Source organism: Camarhynchus parvulus, chromosome 8 (assembly GCF_901933205.1).
Source record: "Camarhynchus parvulus chromosome 8, STF_HiC, whole genome shotgun sequence".
Taxonomy (NCBI): domain Eukaryota; kingdom Metazoa; phylum Chordata; class Aves; order Passeriformes; family Thraupidae; genus Camarhynchus; species Camarhynchus parvulus.
This window is the reverse complement of record NC_044578.1, coordinates 14,028,887-14,052,617: the sequence shown is the minus strand read 5'-3', so window position 1 is coordinate 14,052,617 and position 23,731 is coordinate 14,028,887. Positions and strand designations below refer to the sequence as shown.

The 23,731-nt window shown below is 42.7% G+C and overlaps 1 protein-coding gene across 1 annotated transcript; it reads left to right on the top strand.

Annotated features, from left to right (window-relative positions):
- The first annotated feature begins 1,748 nt into the window (after positions 1 to 1,748).
- LOC115906421 (vitellogenin-2-like) lies at positions 1,749 to 23,529 on the top strand. Its single transcript, XM_030953580.1, has 35 exons — positions 1,749 to 1,788; positions 2,141 to 2,161; positions 2,344 to 2,495; positions 4,241 to 4,492; positions 4,628 to 4,789; positions 4,902 to 5,050; positions 5,473 to 5,623; positions 5,729 to 5,886; positions 5,967 to 6,132; positions 6,626 to 6,751; positions 7,719 to 7,937; positions 8,344 to 8,561; positions 8,678 to 8,775; positions 9,190 to 9,314; positions 9,922 to 10,023; positions 10,618 to 10,737; positions 10,828 to 11,017; positions 11,356 to 11,449; positions 12,251 to 12,436; positions 12,642 to 12,780; positions 13,538 to 13,766; positions 13,851 to 14,026; positions 14,232 to 14,558; positions 14,837 to 14,884; positions 15,043 to 15,129; positions 15,658 to 15,870; positions 15,963 to 16,105; positions 17,458 to 17,596; positions 18,310 to 18,445; positions 19,703 to 19,889; positions 21,163 to 21,273; positions 21,734 to 21,824; positions 21,904 to 22,063; positions 23,131 to 23,292; positions 23,417 to 23,529. The coding sequence occupies exons 1-35, from the start codon at positions 1,749 to 1,751 to the stop codon at positions 23,527 to 23,529; spliced, it is 5,190 nt and encodes a 1,729-aa protein (XP_030809440.1).
- Positions 23,530 to 23,731: the final 202 nt, after the last annotated feature.

Genomic DNA, 23,731 nt, shown 5'->3' with positions numbered 1-23,731 from the left:
GTGGTTTTGGGGAGACCCTACCCTTGCAGCTGGGTGCAGCCTGTGAGGACCCTTATTTTGAGGAATGTTGTTTGACCTTTATTTTGAGAAGTCGCTGTTATATTGTGATGTTTCAGTGATATAGTGTTATAATTTTGAGAATACAAGCATTCCTGCATTTAATATTGCCATCACAGCAGCTTTCTACTTGTACTGCCACTGACCTCAAGTTCTTGCTGCCTGCAGGATGCTTTTTTTTAAAAAAACCCAAACCTGTGCAGCTGCTATAGCTATGCCATAGTAGCCCTTTGAGCCTTGAGTGCCAGTGGCCAGTAGCTGTATACTCAAACCCTTAAGTACATTTACCAAATCTCCAAAGACATGACAAAACTCTCTAGTGAATAGCTTGACTTTCTATCATGTGCTACCAGTTTTACAAGGGAAGGGGTTAAAAAAATCAGGACCTGAATAAAACACGGCAAAGGATTTGTCATACTTCAAATTTCTTTTATTTTCCCTACAGATGCGGTCTTTGATCTAGGAAGAAAGTCCACTGTTTGTCAGACATTATAAATTATATCCCAAAAGCTAATTATAAAACCCCATCAGCTAAAGAGCATTACAAAAACTAAGCTGTCTTGGATAGGAGCCGCTGGTCTGTGGATGAGAAAATGAATCCAGTCCCTTCCCACAGTGAGCTGGGCAGCAGCAGCTGTGTTCGCACCCAGAGAGGAGAAGGTTGGTGGGGAAGCAGTGGCCACACAGGGCCAAGGTGAAACCCCCAGCCCTGGGCTGCCTTAGCCCTCCCTGTGCTGATTCCTAATGGAGCACTCCATCACCTGACTGGAGGGAACTGGTGGGCTTGGGAACAAAGCCAAACCTGGAGCCCACAGCAGCCTGAGAGATCTCTGGGTTTGGCTACAAAGGGGCAGGGAAAATGCCTGCTGATGAGAGAAGGGGGCTCCACCATGGGGTGAAGATGTCACCCCTTGTGGGATGTGAAAAGTTTGGGTGTCCTACACGTTGTCCACCTTTGTCAAACCAAGAGGTTTGATCTGTAGCACCTGTCAGCCTCACCCTGTCCCCCTTGCCAGGCAGCCCCCCACAACACCCCTCTGTGGCTAAACACAGCAGTGGAAGGGGCTGGCACATCAGCCCTGGAAGAGAAGGCAGGACAGGGAAGCGTGAACGTCAGCAGCATTTAGCCATGGCCCTTGTGACAATGACAGGGGGTTTGTGTCACTGGGTGAAGTCCCTGTCCCCAGAGAGCAGCTCTGTGCTGACAGCCTGTCCCACTCACAGCAGGGCAGGGGTGGGCACAGTGTCACAGGAGAGCTGCCCGGGGTTTTGCACAATCCTGCTGGGGCACTATCACTTAGATAAGCTGTGTGTCTTATGGTCAGGTCAGCACAACCCAGACAGAGTCAGCACAGACTGCAATAGCACCAGCTGCTCTCAGGGAGTAAGGATAAGCAGTAGTTTTGTTTACGTAATAATAAATTTTGGCTTTAACTGTGTTTTAATATTTTTAGGTAGTTGTTTCTAAAGGTACTTTCAAGACATTCAGTTGGTGAAGTGAGAACAACAGAACTTGTGATGGTTTTGGTTCAGCAAAAATATCCATTGCCCTGACCCCAACCCCCTCTCCCTCAAAGGGTTTGTTGGGTGGTTGATAAGAAGTTGATAATTCAACAAAATTCACTGTGCCTGTTAATAATTCTTCTATAAAAGCCACAGATTTTCCCCTGTGTACTTCAGTCACTTTTAGCATGAAGGGACTCATCCTGGCCCTGGTGTTTGCCCTCGTGGGTAAGTAGGAGCTTTACCATCACTGCTGAGCTGTGACAGCCACTGTGATCCTGAGCAAACTGCATCTCCTTGGGACTTTTCAGGGATATTTACAACTTCATTTGCTGAAGCCCTTTTATAGCTTCAGCTGTAAACTGTTAGATTTCTGTGCTAAGCTCAGCAGCAGGAGAAAAGCCAAGCAAGCAGCAGCTAGTGAGCAGGGCTGGCATGGGCTTGGTGTCCTGGGGGTGTGGGGTGAGCCCCATTACTGGTGGTTTGCCAACCATTAGCACGCTGACTTAATGAATAATACATTAAAGGATCTACAGAAATGGTTTTTTTTTCATTAACACTTCTCTTTCCTTCCTCACAGAGGGCCAGAAGCAGGACCTTGGTAAGTGGCTTCCCTGCCAGGGAGCAGCTCCCTTGCTGCTTTCCCTCCCAGCCTTGCCTTGCCCACTGCTTGCACCTGCTTTTTTGGCAGTGGCAGCTTCACCTTTCTTTGCTGGGCTGGTTCAAGTAACATCAAGCAGTCATAGCCAAGGAAGTGTTTCTGTTATATTTTTTCCCTGACAGAGCCTGTTTTTCACATGGGCAAGACCTACCTGTACAGCTATGAGAGCATCATTATGCATGGGCTCCCTGACAGGAGCCTGGCCACGGCAGGGCTGAGGCTGGCCAGCAAGGTGGAGATCAGCCGTGTGTCCCTCAGTGAGCACCTTCTGCAGGTAAATCACCATGGCCACAGGAGCCCTCCCACCCACTGAGATCATGCAGATAAAGATGCTTCCTTCATACCTCCAGGCCAGTAGAATAAATGACAAAAAGATGTAGAGCTCCCACGAAAGCCATGGGCCCTACCCACTGCTGAGATGGCCCTCCAAGCCCCAGCAGTTTCCCTCAGGCAGTGATGATTCCCCAGCAGGGACAGAGGTGTGGACATGGGCGCTGAGCTCTGCACCCTGCACACCAGGTTATGATGGGGAGAGCTGGGGGCACTGCTGAAGGGTCTGCACCTGCATCCAGAACGCTTTGGTTACTGCCAGGGACCTACAGAGAGCACCACAGGCTTGCTCACAGCCTGCTCCTCTGCAGGAAGGAGCTGGAGCTGCTCCACTCTGCTGCCATCAGTGCCTGAGCCCCCTGACTAAAGCTACCTTGGGTTCACCTGCATACAAAATATGGCTGGCAGCTGCTTTAAACAAATGTCCTTAACGTAATTTTACTAAGGCAACACTAAGCTTGAGTGTGAACATGGGCATTCTAGAATGAAATGTCCATGTTTTTTAACCTGGTCCATCACCTAAAAAAGCTCAGCACTGGAATTCAGACACCACATGAGAAAGACCCAACTGTCTCCATTATCCCCCTTTTGATATTCTTCACATAGGCATTAATTCAAATGTGAAGAATTCTAATGGTAATGCCTGTGTTTATCACAATATCAGATCTAAAAGCATTGTTACTCATCAAAAAGATTAAACCAAACAGCTTAAAATACTGGTATGGAACAAAAGGCCACAGACTAGGGACTGAGAAGACAGCGCATGGAGAAAAAGCTGTAAGAGCTGCCCTTAGCACTCACCTAGGAGTTTTCTCAGTCTGTAATCCTGCACATATATTAGTGAAACAGTGTGAAGGAATACCTATTGTCAAACTTTACATAGGGCTGCAATTGCAGGCTCTGTGTAACCTCACTGGAGTTGAGACAAGAGCCTTGAGTAGGATTTAATTTGAGAAAATGTGACAAGAGGCAAGCCAGCCTTACAGCATCGATTATAAATGCCTAAAATAAAACAGAGCACTGAGCCCACACCTTTTCCCTCTGCAGGAGCACGTACTTTAATGCACGAGGGTGGGAGGTGTGAATGTAAGTGAGGAGCTAGATGGGTCTGTGTATGCAGGCACACACTTCCACTAGGCAGCAGTCAAGGACTTGTGCACAGGCTTTACAGCCAGAGGAGCTCACAGGGGTGTCAGCCGCTTCCAAAGGTGTGAGCTCTGCTCCCCCACCAGCTGTGCCATGCCTTTGGTACTCGGGGATGTGCTGGACCTGGAGCAGCAGCCAGAACAGCCCCTGTGTGCTCAGGCATGCAGCTTGGGCAATAATGGCTTGGATGCCTCGCAGACTGAAGGGAGATCTCACTTGTCATCTGTGGGAAAGGAGCGAGTATCCTGTCTGTACTGATTGTTGGTAGCTGGTGTTTCACTCAGCCTACAAGCTTCATCAGACTTGCTGAACTTTCAAATTCTGCTCACATAATCTTATTTTTCTGGCAGAAATCCTTCATGGACATTTGCATTTTCAAGGATGCTTCCTAGGCTGAGCACAGGAGTCCCAGTTGGAAATTGTTTCCTGCAATGACAAGTGACTTTTGTCTTGCCATGAAAAAGGAGTGTCCAGTTTCTGTACTATAGCACTATTTCAATCTGATGGTGAACAGTATGATTGTTGTCCTATTCTTGTTCACAGATTCGATCACCAAAGCTGGAGGAACACAATGGCTTCTGGCCCACTGACTCCTTCACTCCGTCTTCGAGGCTCTCAGAAACCATTGCTGCATGTCTCAGCCAGCCCTTTAAGTTTGAATACACTGAAGGAAGGGTTGGAAGTATTTTTGCCCCTGAGGACTGTCCTGTTCTGTGCACTAACCTAGCGAGAGGGGTTCTGAACATGCTGCAGATAACCATCAAAAAGACACAAAATGTGTACGAGCTACAGGAGGTTTGTTGTTCCATTCTGATTTTACTTTTATTCTCATTTCAATTGAAGAGTAAGTTATACTTCCTAGACCATTTTCTTTGACCTTTTTATTGTTGTTTCAAGTGGGCGTTCACTGTGTTTAACCCATACTTGCAGGCTGGGATTGAAGGCATCTGCCAAACCAGATACGTTATCCAGGATGACAGCGCGAATAAACGTGCCACAGTTTCCAAAAGCAAGGACCTGACAGACTGCCAGGACAAAGCAGTGAGGAACCTGGGGATGGCCTACGTGCGGCCCTGCCCCACCTGTGCCCTGGTACGAGGGCAGGAGCCACTGCTGTCCTGCTCGCACTGCTGCTCATGGGGCTTTGGCTTCTCTGGGCTCACCAGCCCGTTCCTGTTTCTGAGTGGTCTCTTTGCACTTCTAGAAAGCCAGAAACATTAAGGGCACGGTGACATTCACCTACAAGATCAGGTATGATGACAGCGGGGCATCGTTGACGTCCGCTGTGTCGGACCAGGTGTACCAGATCTCTCCTTTCAATGAACCCAACGGGGCAGCCATCGTGGAGGCAAGGTAGGCACTGTGCATGTCCTTACATTATCACAGCCAGGAGGAGATGCTTAAAACTGGTTATACATTTACTGTTGATTTGTGAGATAACAAGAAGCATCTGGCCTGTGCTTGCCAAGGGCCCAAACACCATACAGCTCCTGGGATGCCCAGCTCAGGATGCCCAGAGTGTTTCAGCTGGCCTCTGCCCTACTGTTTAGGCCACTCAAAACATCTGTCCAACCTCTCACAGACTTTAGCAAGCTCTCACAAAGGCTTTTGCAGTTGTATGGCTTTTCCAGATAATCCAGAGCCATGATGAACAGAGAAGTGCCCCTCCATTTGCAGTCCTGCTGGGTAGCCCTCAGTCTGCTCCAATGCTGTGCAAGCCCTCCATGCACAGTGTGCTTACTGTCTACTGATGCATTTCCCTCTTTCCCTTGAAGACAAGAGCTGTCCTTGGTTGGCACTAAAAGGCCTCCTCTCAGTGAACCAACAGTTCAGCTGCAAAAACAGGGGAGTCTTCGTTACCATTTCTCAGGAGAGCTACTCCAGATGCCAATTCCTCTATTAAGGATAAAAAATCCAGATTTACAGGTATTAGAGGCTTACCTTTGCCCACTTTCACTATTTATAAGGTTAACAGGTCATCACATAATTACTTTAAACATGGATCCTTCCAGCTGTCTGTTTTTCCCACAGCTAACAGAGACGCTGCGGCAATTAGTTCAGAATAACGAGAAAGGAGCCACCAAAGAAGCTGCAGCCAAGTTCTTACAAATGATCCAGCTTTTTCGTGTAGCAACCCTTGATCAAATCGAGTCTTTGTGGCTGCAGTTTGTCAATGAACTCCCCTACAGGTAACTATGGCCTTCAGCCAGGGTTTCTGACCAGAGGCACAATGGGCAAGGAGGATGATGAGTGCTCCTTTTCCTGGCAGGCCCTGGTTCCTGAGTGCCATCTGTGCTGCTGGAGCTACTGACACGTTCAGATTCCTGAAGCAAAAAATCCATGACAAGAAGCTGAACATCTGGGAAACAGCAGTGACTCTCCCTCTCGCCTTCCATTTTGTTACACCAAACATAAAGACCCTGGAAATTGCCTCTGTGAGTACAGATCATTCGTCCTTTTGTTTTCCCTCTCACTCCTTTTTAAAGGTGAATTCATAGGGTTATAAATGAAAGATACAACATATTTCCATCTAAACTTGTAAAATGCAATGTATTAGCAAAAATGGAAAATGTTTCAGAAAATATTTCCAAACACTTGTTGCCAAAAGTTTGTAATTATATTTTGTATTAAACCCCACAAACTATAAGAAAACTGCTGTTGATTCTTTTTGCCAAATCAGAAGTTAAAATGAAAAAAGACAAACTCAAGAAAATAATATGTAATCAGTATCTAAAGAGCATACAGCATAACTGGGGCAAATGTACTTAATTTTTTTGTAGCTGAATGTCTAGCATTTGATTGAATTCCTGAAATTATTTAGAAACAGCACAAATCAATTTTATCTATTTCTCACATGCATTTATTGATAAATACTTCACAGCTCTAATTACTAGAAATAGTAAAAAATGACACTTCTCCCTTCTGCAGAGTTTTCTGACCTGTCCCCAAATCCAGAAAGTACTGATGCATAGGATAATTGTTTACCTAGGATATGGTAGCATGGTGAATAAGTATTGTGCTCACGCTTTACTGTGTCCAAATGAACTTCTTCAGGTATGTGACTCTCATTTCTTATTCATAAAAGGTGAAAAAATTTTAAAAGTGCCTTTAATTTAGCTCTCACAATGCTGGCAATTATGTAAGTCACTATTTGCATGCCTCAGCGATGCAAAGACAGAATGAAACACTGAGATGATGCTTTTGAAAGGTCAGGCAGAATTTCAAATGTAGTACTAGAAGCCCATTGGGATAATGGATCCTGTAACCAGCCTGAAACTGAATTAAGTTGTGACAAAAGTCAGATTAAAGCAAAATAATTATGATTCTATGATTCTACTTTGACATTAGGTAGAGTGTACTTATAAAGTGTGAATATAAGCAATGCTCTAGGTATGTCATAGGCTAGGGCTTCCAAGGAAGCCCTGCTACACAATTGCATTTCACTGTCAGAAATATTCAGAACATTGTCCTTGGACTGTGCAGCCCCAGCTCCTTGCTCAGCAGGACCACAGCACTGAGAAGGCCTTGCAGTGTTTGACATATGTCTCAATGTTCCAAAATAAAGTGGAATAAAGCCAGGCCGCCAGAATGGTAATTCCACTTCTCAGAACAGTAGAACTGTTCAAGTAAACTTGAAATTATTGTAGGAAGTGAAAAATGCAAGAGCAATTTGGCAGAAGTGGCTCTGGGAACAACTGAGCTTGGCATCAGCTCAGCACTGCCTTTGGACTTGCAACAGACTCTTTGTTGCAGGCACCCACCTGGGATTGTCTCCTACGCTCAGGCACAATTCAAAATCAACTACAACACTGTGCAAGGAAAAAACCAAGTTTATTTGTATGGTCCATGTTTAGCACCCTGATAATGATGAGATTTTCCTGGGAGAAAAGTCTGAAGAGCTCAGTTCTGGGATTTGCAGCAGTAAATGTTTTGCTTGCTATGGCAATGCACATTTTTATGCACTACTACAAGATCATTGATCATTACCTGGTAAGATTAACAGTGTCTGCTTCATTTTCAGCCACTCCACGACCTTGCTACTGAAGCCACCAGCAAAGGTGATGCCAAAGACATGTCCTTGGCCCTGAAAGCCATGGGCAATGCAGGAGAGCCAGCCAGTATCAAACGCATCCTGAAGTTTTTGCCAACATTTTCTGCAGCTGCAGCTTCATTACCAAACAGAATTCATGTTGATGCTGTGTTGGCTTTAAGGAAAATTGCAAGAAAAGACCCTGCAAAAGTAACTGCAATTATTATTTAAACAAATGTCTTAAAGGGTATGGATTGGGTTTGCTTAGTGATTCGGGAATAACAAAGACATCGGGTAATGTTAGCAACTCTGGACAGGCTTCTCAGTTACTGGTCTTCCTCCTGCCCATGCTGCAAACTCCTGACATCATCCCATCCTTGCTGATATCCTGGGAAAGAGTGTTTTAGTCCCTGTAATGCTCAGCCTAATGGCTGTTTCTCCCAGCCCTGTTCACTGTGCACCCAGCAATATCTTCAGTTCTGGTGACAGCTCCCTTGCCCACATCTCTTGTTTAGGTTTCTGTTCTCCATCCACTGCAGAGCACATATGCACTGTTCTGGAAGCACTGCTCACAGGAAGTTAGGGGCTTCTCAGGGGTTCTCTCTCCCTCCTGTAGGTAAGGGAGCTCACCCTCCAGGTGTTTATGGACAGCACGCTTGCTCCCAACATCCGAATGGCGGCTTGTGTCGTTCTCTTCGAAACCAAGCCTGCTCTTCCAACAGTAACAGCTCTGGCCACCTCGCTGCTGACAGAGCCCAGCCTGCAAGTAGCCAGTTTTGCATATTCACACATGAAGGCTTTGGCAGCAGGCAGGATCCCACAGCTCCATAAACTGTAAGTAGAGGAAGAAGTATATTTTTAGTAGAAAACTGAGATTTTTTTTCCATGCAGTTTTCTAAGAGTTTGGTCACAGTTGACTGTCTTCATATGATTTTAATTCTATTACTCAGCTCTGCTGCTTGCAACATTGCCATTAAACTCCTGGGCCCCAGACTCGACAGGCTGAGCTATCGCTACAGCAAGGTTATTCAGATCAGCGACTTTTCCTGTGAGTAGAGCTGCCCTGTGCACTTCCTCAGCTTAGGCAGCCAAATGCCTCTATTGTGTTCTGTGATTTTCATCCAAAATCCAATCATGAACTGTGAATTTAGTGCACTCTTGAAATAGAAAAAGCAGAAGAACTTCCTAACATGCAAAATTTCCTAAGACTCTTCCACATCTAAATCTTTGGTATCTGCTGGGGAAAGTGATGCTTGCACACAGATTTAGGCCTCCTTCTTCAGTCCCTGGGGTTGTGTTGACTCTGCCTTAGAATAAAGTCCTCCTCTTGAGGCTGCAAGCTTGAGGACCTATGGGGCTGAACCCCTTGTGATCTTGACCCCTCAGCGCATAGCTGAGGTGGCTTATGTGCACCAGACACCTTGGAGACCCTAATTTCTGCTGCTTTTTATTCCTGTGACAGTTCAGTATCAGGCTGGTGCCATTTGGAGGGTCTATCTAATGAACAGTCCCAGCACCATGTTTCCATCTGACATAATCACAAAAGTAAGAGGCTATTATGCAAACACTGCAATGGATATTATTGAGGTAAGTATTGCATTAAGGCAGCCAGCTTTTGGACTGTGATGTACTGTTTAACTCCATTTCTGGCTGTGAGGGCGGACGTGGAAGGGAAAATTTAGATAATGATTATGATTTTACTTCTTTTATTTGGGCTTCTTGACACATACATTCATCAATGAACACATCCAGTATAGGCATGTAAGTCTAGGAGAGGAGGAAGGCTTGCACAGCAGAACATCCATCTGCCCACCTAAAGTCACGTGGGATCCAGGGTATTTTGCATAAGTACAGGGAAATTAAATTTCAGCCAGCAGTACAGCCAGGGCAGCACAAAGCTCCATGTAACAGCATGCAAGAATTCACACAGCTTCTTGAGCAAGCTTTGCAGCCTCGGCTGAGTTCTGCCCTACCCTAAAATTATCCCTGCTGACTAATTTAAGGCTGGCTGGCTCAGCACGTCCTCAGCATCTGCAGCCATAGCCTGCAGCCATCTACCAGGTAGACATGTCCTTATAATGCAATGGCTTCATGAAACAAGTATTTCATGTGGCCTCAGTGAGTTAATCCGAGGCACAAGAGTTTTCCTGAGCTCTCCTGTACTTGGGCTGTGCTGCCTGACTCTTTCCTGCAGGTGGCTTTCCGGTCACAAGGCCTCACCAAGCTCATGAGGAAGCAGAACATTCCCTTCGCTGAGTTCGACACGTACAAGACCCTGAAGGAGCTGGGTAAATCGGTATGTCTGGGCACCTTTCTGACCTGTCTGCATCAGACGGCTCCTCCCAGCACCAGGGTTGCATCACCCACCCACTGAGCCATGCCTTTGATGTTTCTGGAAGAAAGGAGTCCGTCATCCTGTTCAGTCATGGAAAGCTGTACTTACATTGTACTTACTCTCTCAACAGGTGCCACCTTTTCACTCAACATGTGCTAGCTCTTAATGTATAGTACAAAAGATGAGGCTGCTGTTGGGAGCCAAAATGTTTTAAAGTGTATGTTAGAACATACTAAGTGGTTGTTCTTCTCTTTTAAAATGATAATTGAATGAGGTTTTTCCTTCATGACTCCTTGGGTGTCATCTACTACTTACAGCAACAGAAATTACCTTGCCTTTACCTCATCCTTACATGGGGAAATTCTTTCTGAAATCAGCTATGCAATTAAGAAAGGCCACATTGGTTCAGACCTGTAATATGTCCATTGGGTTTTTTGGCTAAGGAACCACAGTTCTCACCCTTCAGATGGGATCTACTCTTTGTTAATACATTGCTCCACTTTAAGTGATATTTTCTGCTTCTTCCCTTTCTCTCCACGTCTCCTAACACCACAGCTTCTGGGATGGAAAGAACTGCCACCTGAAGACCCCCTGGTATCTACTTACATCAAAGTATTGGGCCAAGAGATTGCCTTTGTTGACATTGACAAAGAGGCCATTCAACAGATGATGATGGTACTGACAAGGCTGTTGACTTTTTGTCTGCAATTCTGAATAATTTCCCTTCCATGTGTCCTCTTACCTAACCTATTTCTTTGTTTCCAGAGTCTAACTGGATCATCAGACTGGCAGCCAGTGGTGAAAAAATTGGTGGAGGAGGTCCAGAGAGGCATTTCAGGGCGATGGACCCTGCCAGTGCTGGTGGCTGAGATGAGGCACATCGTCCCCACCATCGCTGGCCTGCCACTGGAGCTCGGGCTGTGCGGGGCCGCGGTGGCCCAGGCTGCGGCCGATGGTGAGCGTGGGAAGGCAAACCGAGCAGCTTCCCCACATAACTGTGGCTCCAATCCCTCTGCTCAAACGGAATCCTTCTATAATCTTGAAAAATACCCCAGTAATGTTGAAACCTTAGTGACCAGCTGCCTCCAAAGCGTTTGAGAAGTAATTAGGGTATTTCACCTGAGACATATTTGTATAACTCTGGTTTGGTATTAGCAACTTTTAAATAACCATGTAAAGTATTTCAAAATGTAAAAGCACTGCCCTTGCCTTAACTACTCTGCTTATTGAAAGTATTTTATCCCCAGATTTCATTGTTTCTCTGTTCATATAATTGCTGTCTGTCTTTTTCAGTGGATGTAAAGGTATCACCACCAGTATCTGACAATTTTAAACTCTCACAGTTGTGGGAAACCAAGACGGATATTCATGCTGACATCAGGCCAAAGTAAATATTACACATATATTCACATACGCACACAAGCATTAATAGTTATAGTTATATCTGACATAGATATATGTCAGTTCTATCTGACATAGATATGTATAGCTATGTGTAGCTATACAGGGATCTTACTTGTCCCAGATTTTGGACAAATCTGCTGGTCTAGAGCAACAAAGTTGTGAGAAAGTAACACAATCCCCTCATGCTTTACAACCCTGCAAATCCAGCAATGTGCATAGTATCCCACAGGATACTGCACTGTTCTGCCATTGCTAGAAATGCTTACATTTGTACCTGTTCAATGACTAAAGATACTAAGATGTGAAAATATGTTATCTTATGTATCAAGTTTTTTACAATTTCAGCATAGAATGGCATCATCACCTGGTATAAGCCAGAAGGATTTCAGGGGGTAAAGGGAAATGCTTCTGGATCAGCAAAAGCAACAGTACTAATAATGATAATGGTAACAATAATGATAATAATAACAGTAGTGATAATATAATAAAAGTAGGCAGAATCTGAAGCTACGAGATTCTGGAATTAGCTTGTCCTCAAGCAATGACAATGACAATATCAGTGACAGTGCAGTCAGAAGGTCCATGTTAGCTTTGTTTTTCAGACAAACCATGTTTTCCAGTGGCATCTTAGCTTTTTTCTTATCCTGTTGTGATAAATCTCTTCATCCATCAGTAGTGGGTCTTACAATAAAAAGAACAGCATGAAAATGTACTTTTGCATTTCAAAGTTAAATTTTTGCATATTAATATATAATTATGCCTGGTTTTATTTCCACTCTTTCAGAGCATATTTTCATATGATTGCAATGATGGGGATTAATACACAGTACTTTCAGAGTGGTTTTGAATATCATGCAGAGTTCAGTGCCAACACTACAATGAAATTTGATGCCAGGATAAATATGAAAGAAAAAAATTTGAAGATTGAAACCCTTCCCTGCCATCAAGAGGTTGAGCTCGCAGCTGCTAGGTACAGAAGAGCTTTTTTCATTTTGCTTGCTCTGTGTTACTGATTTTGAGTTCCCTGTCATAAAATCACAAGTATCCAACTACTTGTTAAGGGCTGCCATACCTCAGCACTCACACAAAGTTTAGTACTGTCTTTTTTGCACCAGGAAACATGGGTAGACTGAAATCAGAAGGCGTTACTTGTGTGCCATTTATCACCTCCACAGGAGTGAAGTTTATGCTATTTCAAGGAACATGGAAGAAGTAGATTCTGAAAAGAAATCCCAGATTTTCCCCAAAGGAGGAATACCAAGTATCTCTGACCAGGAGTCAACAGAAGGATCTTCAAAACCTGGTAGCTGGAAGGTAAGGAAGCCTCTTGCCACCTGTACTGCAGAGAGCAGAGAGCTCCTCAGAAGGGCTGGGCATCCCTGACATGGGAGCTGGCTAACCAGATCACAGACACAGGAATGGTGAAATTCAACAGGGGCCTGATATTTCCCAATGGGTTCATGACATGATCCTTCACAGTCCACTCACTTCCTTCACTGCATGCAGGCAGGGCTGCTTTGACAGTATGTTTTCCTACTTCTTCACAGTCATGGGAAGGTGTCTGAAATTCACATCCTTTGTACAATATTTTTTTTTTTTTTTCCTGAATCAGACTAATGTGAAAAATATGGTTCTTGGGCAGGATATAGATTTTTCTTCCCGAATCCTGAGATAACCCTGAGTGGATTGCAGGAGCACATTCTGTCATGTGCTCTTCCACTCCTGAGGCTGGCATGGGATGGCTGCCTTGGCTTCCAGCAGGAGAGCTAGAAGCCTGAAATGGATGCAGAGGGACTGCCCCAGCAAAGAGCCCTGCAGGTTCTCACTGGCAGTGTGTTTGTGAAGCACTGCCTGAGAAAGAGTGGGCAGGAGACATGTCTCTTCCACAGAGTATTTTGCAGGAAACCCCACTGCTGTCAGTGCCTGGATCTCTAATTCTAAGCATTGCTTCCTTCTTTAAGCAGGACTGTCATCATTCTCTTCATTAACTGGAGGAATTATTTTAAGAGCTGGGACAATTTTATTTTTTTATGGAAAATGACTTTATCTGCCTTATTTTTGTTTAATGCAGCAAAGCAGCATGCCTAATGTGATATCCAAAGGATACCAGCAAGGTCCAGAAGAGATACATCACAACAATGCAGGAAGAAGATTTCACACACGCAGGTTCTGTAAAAAATTTGAAAGTTTGGGATGTTCTACTTGTCTCAGCCTTAAATCACAAAATTCTGCTTCCTTAAGAAATACCTATCTGCACGAATTATATGAAGAATTTGAAGCCAAAATAATTTTAAAGCCAGGTAAAGTCATAATAACAGGTTTTTCTGACAATCACTGTAGATAATGCTCAAGCAGCACAACCCCGGAATGTTTTTGCCTTTTAGTTCGTACAGATGCTGACATTGACAAAATACAGCTGGAGGTTCAAGCAGGACCCAAAGCAGCTTCAAAAATAATTGAAGTATCAAGCTCAGGGTCAAAGGAAGAGGGAGAGGCAGCTCCATACAAGGACATTCAAGCTAAACTGAAGAAGATTCTAGGCATTGAAGAGGTGTTCATGGTAAGAGACTGAGCATCAGGGAGGGAAATATTTCCTGTAATGAAGCCAAGGGTTTCCATTGTGGAAAACTGGCATGGGAAAGCAAGGAGCTGGGCTGGGAGGAATTCTATTTCCTTGGAAGCCTGTGGTGAGCATCTTGTCTGACAGCCAGGGAAATGTAACAGAACAAGCTCTAAATTCATAATGCTTTCAACTGTTTTTGGAGGCTGCAAATAAGACACGGCGCCGCACAAAACGGATTAACCGAGAGTACAAGACTGAAGACACGGGCCTGTGGGCAGAGCCCAGCATACCCCACCTCTCCAGCTCATCCTCCTCTTCTGCTGCTTCCTCTGCTGATGGCAGAGATCCTGGACATCATCACAGGAAAGATGAAAGACGGCAGTCTGGGAGGAAGCGTGGCAGCAGGAGCAGCAGCAGGAGCAGCAGCTGGAGCTCTGCTGGCAGCACAGCATGCAGCAGCAGCAGCAGCCAGGAGGACCACTCTGGGGACAGGCACTGTAGTGGGGACAGGGAATATTCCAACCAACAGGTAATTCACTCTGGCTGAACCTTTTATATTTCTTATGGTGGATTGCCTTTGTACATCAGAAAATTGTGCTCATAGACTGTGGACCAAAGAAAGAGGAACTCTGGTTCTCTGAGGCATTTCAGACCAGAATTTTGACATTTCAGTCTTTTTCATTATAAAATGTTTAAAAAATTTAATTTCGCACTTTTTTTCCATACTCAGAGCTGAAATTTTTAATGCATTTTTCAAAAGCTAGTTCTTTATTTTCTCTTGGATCTTACATACTATCTATTTTACAGGCAAACCCACCTGTTTACCACCTTTTATTTAAGCCCACAGATGAACAGGTACATTTACTGCATATATGGGAGCAGTGGGTACAACTAGTCTTGCTGTCTTTCTGCAATTAGATCCTAGTTCTCTGGGAGTGAAAATATGATAAATTAATTCTGCAACAGCTTCCAGTGGCAGACACCTGCTTCAAGGTGATTCTTTGTTTTTGCAGGACACAGGAGGGAAAATCCTGAACATCAGCATCAGCTCATCCTCTTCCTCAGCTAGTGATGAAGATTTCTCTGGAGCCATGTCTCAGGTGAATGTCTTAATCTGCAAGAAACCCAAACATTTACTTTGCATTTCCAGTTTTTGTGTATTTATAACAGATAGGAAAATTTCAGTGATTTAGCATAATAGGTGTATAGAAAGAAATTGAACTGTTTATTATTTCATAAAGCTGAGCACATTGGATAATCATTGAATGTAATTTAATATTCATTTAATACAGGTTACATTTTTGAATGAAACTGGGATGTATTGCTGTACATGTTGAAATTTGTCTTGCTCAGTAAATAATTCACTATAAAAATCAGAACACTTTTGAAGTGCTGACCTGCTGGATTAGAAACTGGTTTCAGGGATATTTTCCTTGTGTATCTTTCTGTAAAAGTTTAGGAGTTGACTCTGCCACTCTTTTGTTCATTAGGCATTGAAATTACAAAAAAATTAACAAAAAAATTCCCATCATAGTCTTACTTGCATTGGTCATGCCAGTGGTTTTACTATGGTAATTCTAATGCCTTCTTTGTGTCTTTGGTCTCTATTTCCTCTCTACTCACCAAAGCCTGAATTCCTGGGAGACAGAAAGCCACCAATACTGGCTGCAGTTCTCCGTGCCATCTACAGAAACAAGCAGCCAACAGGACTGCAGTTTGTCCTGTACACTGATACACAGCCCAAGGGGTGGAGAATACAGGTGTTTGGTTCAAGCATCACAGGACCAAGCAGATGGAAACTCTGTGCTGATGCTTCAGTAATAAATTACCGAAAAGTATCAGTAAGTTTAAAATACCAATCGGCCCAAATATAAATGAAACATAATGATCTTACTATGTTTTATGTAAAAATTTATTTATTTCCCTTTACTAGGGTTCTCTTAAATGGGGTAAAAATTGCCAGGACTACCAGATTGCCACTCAGATTGCAACAGGGCAATTTGCTGCTTATCCAGCTATGCAGATGAAGCTGGAGTGGCTGAAAGTTCCCTCAATAATCCGAACAACTGCAAGATGGTGAGATTTCACTTTAGTCTTTGAAAAATATATGTCAGTGCTCCAAATAATTGCAGGTTCAGTTCTGCAACTTTCAAGCTGGAAAAAATCCCCTCCACGAGTAGGATTTTATAATTTTCATAAAATTATATTTTATTTTATATAAAGTCAGATTACCAATGTGTGCTTTCTCTGTATTCATTCCCTCAAAGCATCATTACTGCATTTTTGTATGCAAGAAAACCACTTGGGATGATGGGATTCACCTAATCTATTGCAGACTTGGAGTTTAAGGTGCCTGAATTAGGAGATTGCTCTTGTCATGCTTCCTGATTCATGGAGGTTCAGAGCAGAAGCCTGACTGTGGGTCTCTGAGGAAATCAGTCTCTTAATTTCCTAATGCAGGCACTTGCCTCTGGCTTCTAAAGCAGGTGATACAAATACTTCTCATAAAGCTTATGCACATTAAATAACAATTTTTAAATGACATTTAATGCAAGAAAACTGTACATTCTGAATTCAGTTCACATGTGTCTCCTTTTTAATGAAATATCTGTTGCATTCATTTATTGTATCCCTCCATGCATTTGCCTGCAATAACATATAGATCCACATTGAAGCCTATTTTTTTGGCATAGTACTACTAAAATACAGTCATGTACAGCAACTCAGTTAACTAAATACATGTAAAACACAAGTTTTCACATTAAAGGCATACAGGTGATTTGATTAAAAGTCTTCTGAAGAAGGTAACTTTTTACATTAGATTGAATTACCCAAAGCTGTTATCTGCCCTTATTAGAGGAGATTAAACCATCCAATTGACTATCCTGGAGCAAAGCCACAGAACCTACCATTTCTTTCTGCTCTGAGACTGTGCCTTTTTATAAAGGAATATTTTCTGTATTTCTCTCTTTGAGCCCCAAGCTTGTTTGGAAACCCATTTGTAGAGATCCCTCCATCAGCTTGTTAACAGTCTTAGTGGGCAAAGGATCCTTGCCTAAAGTTACCACTGCATGACTGACATACTAAAGTGAAATATTAACTTAGCATTTTTTAGCATGTTAGTATTTGGTGGCTTATGTAATTGATGCCTATTTTTAAGTCTGAATGTGTTTAAAACAAATTTGCCACACTTTTCTTCTCATATTACTCTCCCATCCAGACTCTTGAGATCTTTTATACCAATTAAAAAATAAATTTGCTGCCTCTCCTTCAATATACAACATCGTGTATCACCAAACCCTGATGCAAAACATGCCCTGATACTAACACATATGCATATTACTTTATGGAGGTATTTTAGTGTGAACAAATAATAATAATTTCTTTCAAAGACAGTTAATTTTAATAACTTCCTTTTTCTTCCCCAGGTTTTACTCATTTCTCCCAGGAGCTGCCTATTTGCTTGGGTTTTCCCAAAGGCAACAGCTTAGTCCCTCTCACCAGGCAACCTTGGTTATGGCTTTGACATCCCCAAGAACCTGTGATGTTGTCTTTAAGTTGCCAGAGGTAACAATTTCCATCATCTTTTATCCTGAAACAGTCAATACCTAGAAAATGGATGATTAAGGGGTTTTTTGACCTGCTGATTAAAAAAAAAAGCAACCCAATCAAAACTATAAAGAAGCTGCCTTCAGAAGACATTCATACAGTTGGTTTTAGTAAGAAAACACCTTACAACATATTTGTCTTTCTCATGTAGCATACAAGCATATGAAATAAGAAAAGGTTAGAAAACAATCATCATGATAGACAGCAAGTTAGAAAATAACTTATGAAAAAGCCCACTCCTCCCAAAGTCTTAAGAAAGATGACAGGTTTTCCTGTTTTCTGGAAAAGACTGTAAAACCAGGCTGTTGGGACAGCCAAACCGCAGCACTTGATGTATAGGCAGAAAGAGGGTGTGCATCTCAGGTGAGCAAATTGCTCAGCCTGAGAACAAATGTGATGCACAACTACCCAAAAAGCTGCAAATTGGTGACTATCCAAATTCATTTCTAGCACTGCTGTGCCACAGGTTGCAGATGTGTCACATTGTACAACTATTTCATGCTGTACACAGAGGACTTGATTTCTTTTTCACTCTGACAGAAATCCAGATGCTAATTTAGATTTCAGTCAGCACAGTTCTCTTGGAAAATTAGAGGAAAATGCTACCTTATCTCTATACTGTACTTTGCATTTCCATTCCCATTCATGTTTGTTTCCTGCCTGATTTTCAGCTCACAATTTACGACACGGCCATCAGTCTGCCCCTGCCAGTCCCCTCACACCCGGGTACAGCCATCTCAGCATCACCATCCTCTGACTGGAAGGTCTTTTCCCAAGCAACACTTTCACTCATTGAAAGTCTTAAAGGTCAGCAAGTAACTATTTGCACAGCCAATGATTGACTTTGTAAATTTTGTAAACATGATTTGCACTTTTGATGTAATTTTTTTTTACTTATTTATTCACTTAAAAATCAGTTGGATGTCAGATAGAAACAAAGCATCTCTATGAAAATCTGTGAGACTGCAAAGATGTAAAGAAATGGAGACATATTAGGAAGATTAAACATTCAGTTCCATGCCAAATAATGCTTTCAAGTACATCCATTCCCAAATAAATCCATTCCCATTTCAGCTTCGCTGCAAAAATTGTTTGTGAAGAAAATACAACACAAAATTTGTGAGAGGAACATCTAAGTGACCTCTGATTTGGGGTGCTCTGCTTGATTAGCACTGTTATGTTGAAGCTGAAACAGCTCCAAAAGTGTACTCATTAATTTCAAATCCTGCACTTTGAGTTTGAAGGGATTATTGTTTTATTAATGCTGTATTAACAGCTAATCACATTATACGTACTTAGGGTAAGTTTTAAAATGAAAAGCTTTATGTAATCCTGCAATAAGGAGTCACATTTTGCTTGGAATCAGTGGGATAATATCATCCCATGCATATTTATAAGGTGTCCTTGTCCATAGCAAGGGGATTGGAATTAGATGATCTTCAAGGTTCCTTCTAACCCGAGCCATTCTATGATTCAATGGTAGTTCTAAGGTAAACACCAGAACTAATCTGTATTAACTACAATTGTTGCAAAATAATTTCTAATCAGAGCTGGTAGGATTTCCAACAAAATGGCATTACAGTGAAAAAGACAAAAATGTAGTGTGGTATTTTTTCCTTCCCAACTTCTAACTATTTCTAACCCTGGTTATGATTCCATAAAGGTATCAGCATTTCAGTAAACTTTCCCTAGTGGTAATGGTATGTGAATTGTTATCAACCCTTTTGAAATTCTTTTGATTACAACAAAGTTAGAAAAGCCAAAATGCCACAAACTGAGAGTTGCACCAGCTCTGAGCACAATTCATCTCACACAATGCCTGAATCACGGGGGTGTTGTTCTGCAAAGTTTTACTTTTGAATTACTACAAATCTAAAATTTGTAGGACTGGCAAAGTTTTACTTTTGAATTACTACAAATCTAAAATTTCACCTGACAGAATTAATCCATTTCTACATCAGAACATGCAGAACCAGAATATTTTTTCCCTTTAATTACAAAACTAAAATAAAATTGCTATCTTACATAAATTATAAAATGCTTACTTTTACTTTTTTTTTTCAGGTCATTGTACAGTTTTCCAAAATAAGATCACAACCTTCAATGGTGTTGAATTTAACTATTCAATGCCTGCAAATTGCTACCATGTCTTGGTGCAGGACTGTAGTCCAGAGCTTAAATTCCTGGTGATGGTGAAAAGACCTGAAGAGTCTGCTGACCTTACAGCAGTAAATGTCAGAGTTGCCAGCCAGTAAGTAATTGAAAACTTAACAAAAAATAGATGCCAACCTGAATATGCTATAAATGAAGATCAAATTGGCAAGGCAGACTGGCACTAACATTAGATTCATGCAGGAAGTACTGATGTAAATGGAAAGATATCTAGGAGTGTCACTGGAATTTGGGACTTTGTCTTTTAAAAGGGCTTCTGAAATATATCTGAGGTTCACAGTAATCTCAAGACTTTACTGCTACAAATTCTTCATTAATTTGTTAGAACTTAAGCATCTAATTTCAGTACTTCGTGCTTAGGCAGACACATAAACTGTAAATCCAGAAGGAGATATTTTAATCATTAGTCTGGCCTTCTACACTAAGCTAATAATTAGAACAAATTAGAACTCACACTCATTACAGCAGGGTTGTTGAGAAGTGGACATAGCTAAAAAGGGCATTACATATCCCAGATTAGAGGCACTCTCTTAGGATGTCTCTTAGTTGGTACATAATGTTCTAATCTATTTGAAATTCCTTTAAGATACACTTTGTTTCAGCCTGGAGCAATCACCCCTAAATTGCATGGGATTATGCATACTAAAATCACTGTAGTGAGTGTTCTTCAAAGCATATAAATAGACTTTCATCCCTAAGGTTTCATTACAAGTAATTATTTATTTCTGAAAAATGTGTGCCTAACTGTGCCATAGTGTTAGAGAAACAGAGGGAATCTAGTATTCCCTGCACCTGTTTTGTGGAAGAACACAAGGATGCTTGTTTTATAGACTGTATCTTTTGTGATAAAGACATTCCTCATCACTGAATCATTCCTGATTGTTTCATGCAATTGTATGGATGTGCTTTTGATATGCTTGAGCTTCATATTTCTTCTGTTAGAGCAAACACTGCTCTGAAGAAAATACTACAATACACAGCCTGTTCAGGCTGTAAGAGAGCTGCCCTAGGGAACCCAATCTTCCTTTGAAATGTAAAGCACCTTCCATTTATGTGAGGGTAATAGCAATTAGGTTGTGCTGCAGCGAGGCTCCTGCAGCCTGGTGTCCTCCTGCCTGAGCTGTGGCCACGAGCAGCCACTCAGAGATGGTACAGCCAGGGGAGGTGCACTGGGAGCCCTCCTGCTGGCACACTGTCCTGGGCCCCCTCAGCCTTCCCCCTAAAGGGGAGAAGGTGATTCATGCCAGGATGATATGAGCATCCTGCAGTGATGGTTCTGCCAGAACAGGAAATTATAAGCTGAGTAGGGCAGAGGAGAAGCATTTGTTTACACTAATTTCCTTTATTTAAAGTGAGATTGACATGTATGTTTCCAATGGACTCATCCAGTTGAAGATTAATGGTGTCCAAGCCCCAAAAGATCTTCCATACACATCTAATACTGGTAAGAGACTCGTCTTTAGGTTTTGTTTAATCTTTCCTGATCTTTTGATGAAGGAGAGGGTATGATCCTGCAGACACCTCACAAGATAAAGATCATCCTAATTTGAGAAAGAATTAGATTTTAACATACCTCCATGCAAGCTTTTCTTGTGGGTGGCAAGAAAGATGAGCACAGAAAGAGATGCTGATCCTGTGCATCTTTGCACAGACCAAAACTGCAGGGCTGTGGTATGTTTTGCTGATTCCAGAGACCCACAGAACAGGAATTTAGATGACTCCTGTCACAGCCACCCCTGTCAGTGGCTTCAGCTTTTCCCAGGGCAGAGAGCAGTAGTCTTTTCACTTCCCACAATCTCTTTTGGGATTCTGTAAAGTGTGCATTATGTGCCCAGGAAATTAACAAAGGGTTCAGGGTGGATCCTAAAACAGTAACTTCATTTCAGAAAAGATCACATTTTTCTTTTCTGTTGCAGCTGCAAGCATGCTGATCAGCAGTGAAAAGAAAGGACTGACACTAAAAGCCCCAGATTATGGCATAGATAAAATATACTATGATGGGCATAGACTTGAGGTAATTTTTAAGTTACTTTCAGTGTGTTTAGTTTTAGAAGAAAAGCATTTACATGCAACTTTTCTGTATTTCCACAAAGATTCAAGCTGCTTTCTGGATGGCTGGAAAAACATGTGGCATTTGTGGAAAATATGATGCTGAGGTAGAAAGAGAATATCAAACACCCAGTGGATATTTAGCTAAAGATGCTGTGAGTTTTGGTCACTCTTGGATCATCTCAGAAGACCCCTGTACTGGAGGTACTAAGATCCCAACATATATTAATGTAATTGCCTTCAATTAATTAATTAGTTAATTAATCACATGAATAGTTGGTTTATATTAATTGTAGCACAGTCATCTCATTTTTTGCTATTTTTGTGATTAGTGGCCTCAGACTAAAAGAAGAAAAAAAATAATCCGTTTTTCCTGAGTTTGGTAGTTCACTGCAAGTTCTAGTTTTCTTGGGTTTTTATATCGTCTTATGCATTGTGTAGTTACCTGGAGTTTGTGTGTTCAACTTAAAACTCTCTAAGTTGATAACTTAGTATGAAAAGGAAGAAGTTTGACTGTTGACAAAAGTAATTTTATGTCATCTTTAATAGTTTCATTCTTTATTTTCATTCTGTTATTTCCAGGCTTTTAGTTTAAATTTAAAAAATTATATCTAGCCCTGACTATCAAACTAGCAGGCATTTGAGGTGGGAAAAACTTGTTTTAATTTCCTCAGGCTGAAGATTAACACACTCTGAAAACTTCAGCCTGGGAATGACTAATTGTTCTTGCTATCCAGGCCCTACATAAAAACATGAATGTGTTGGTCACATTAGGGTGCACTACACATTTTGTGTGGAACACAACCTTCTGGGCACGTGTTGGCCTTTCTGTAATGTTTTCTTAGATCAAGCTTCCCTGGGGTGGCTGGATCATAGACATAAGGACTAAGCTACTCAGCCATGGCAAGGCAGGTGTGATGCTGCTCACAGTACAGAAGAGGATATGCCTAGGAGCCACTGCTGCCCCAAAATGAAGTGCTGTCTGAGTTCAAGTAAAGTTGAGCGTCAGTTGACCAAGGTTTTCACAAGTATCTTTTGGATTTGGACATCAGTGTCCCACCTAGATCCCATCTCTGTCCTTGCAACTGTGTTCCATGTGCCTCATTTTCTCACAGCCTGAGCCTTTGACAAAAAATTGATTCACTTCAAGCTGATTACCTTCATGCCACACTTCATCCATTGGTCTTAGTGTCTGCCAGTTCTACAAATTAAGTACTGAAAGCTATTTACCTAAACTCTGTGCACGCTTTAAGAGGGTTCATGTTTTGTAGCTTGTAAACTGCAGCACAAACTTGTCAAAAGTGAGAAGCCACTTTCATTTGAGAAGGCAGCAGAAAAATGTTTCTCCGTGGAGCCAGTCCTTCGCTGTGTGAAAGGCTGCTCAGCAACCCAGACTGTTTCCGTGTCCGTGGGCTTCCACTGCGTTCCAGCCGGTGAGTCTGGTGAGCTGTGCACACCACGCTGTGCCACCGGGGTTCTGTGGAAAGCACGAAATGCACCGCACTGACACAGGAGTGCCCCAATGTATAACCAACCCTGCTCTCCTTTCTCCTTTAGACTCCGCTCTCAGCCTGGACGGGCAGCTTCGGCTGGACCAGAAGTCCGAGGACGTCGTGAGCTCGGTGTCCGCTCACACGGCGTGTTCGTGCCAGCAGCAGTGCCCGGCCTGAGCCCCGCTCAGCCCGGCTGCCTCGGGCGGCGGGGATGAGCCCCGTCCCCTCCGGGAGACCGCTCTGCCCTGCTTCTTCTCCCGGGGATCCGGGAAACAACCCGGGCATCCGTCCCCGGGATGACCTTTCAATAAACAGCTGCTCTCTGAACGCTCGGCGGAGCTCATTTGTCCCTGCACAGGCGGCGCGCTGGACCCGGCTC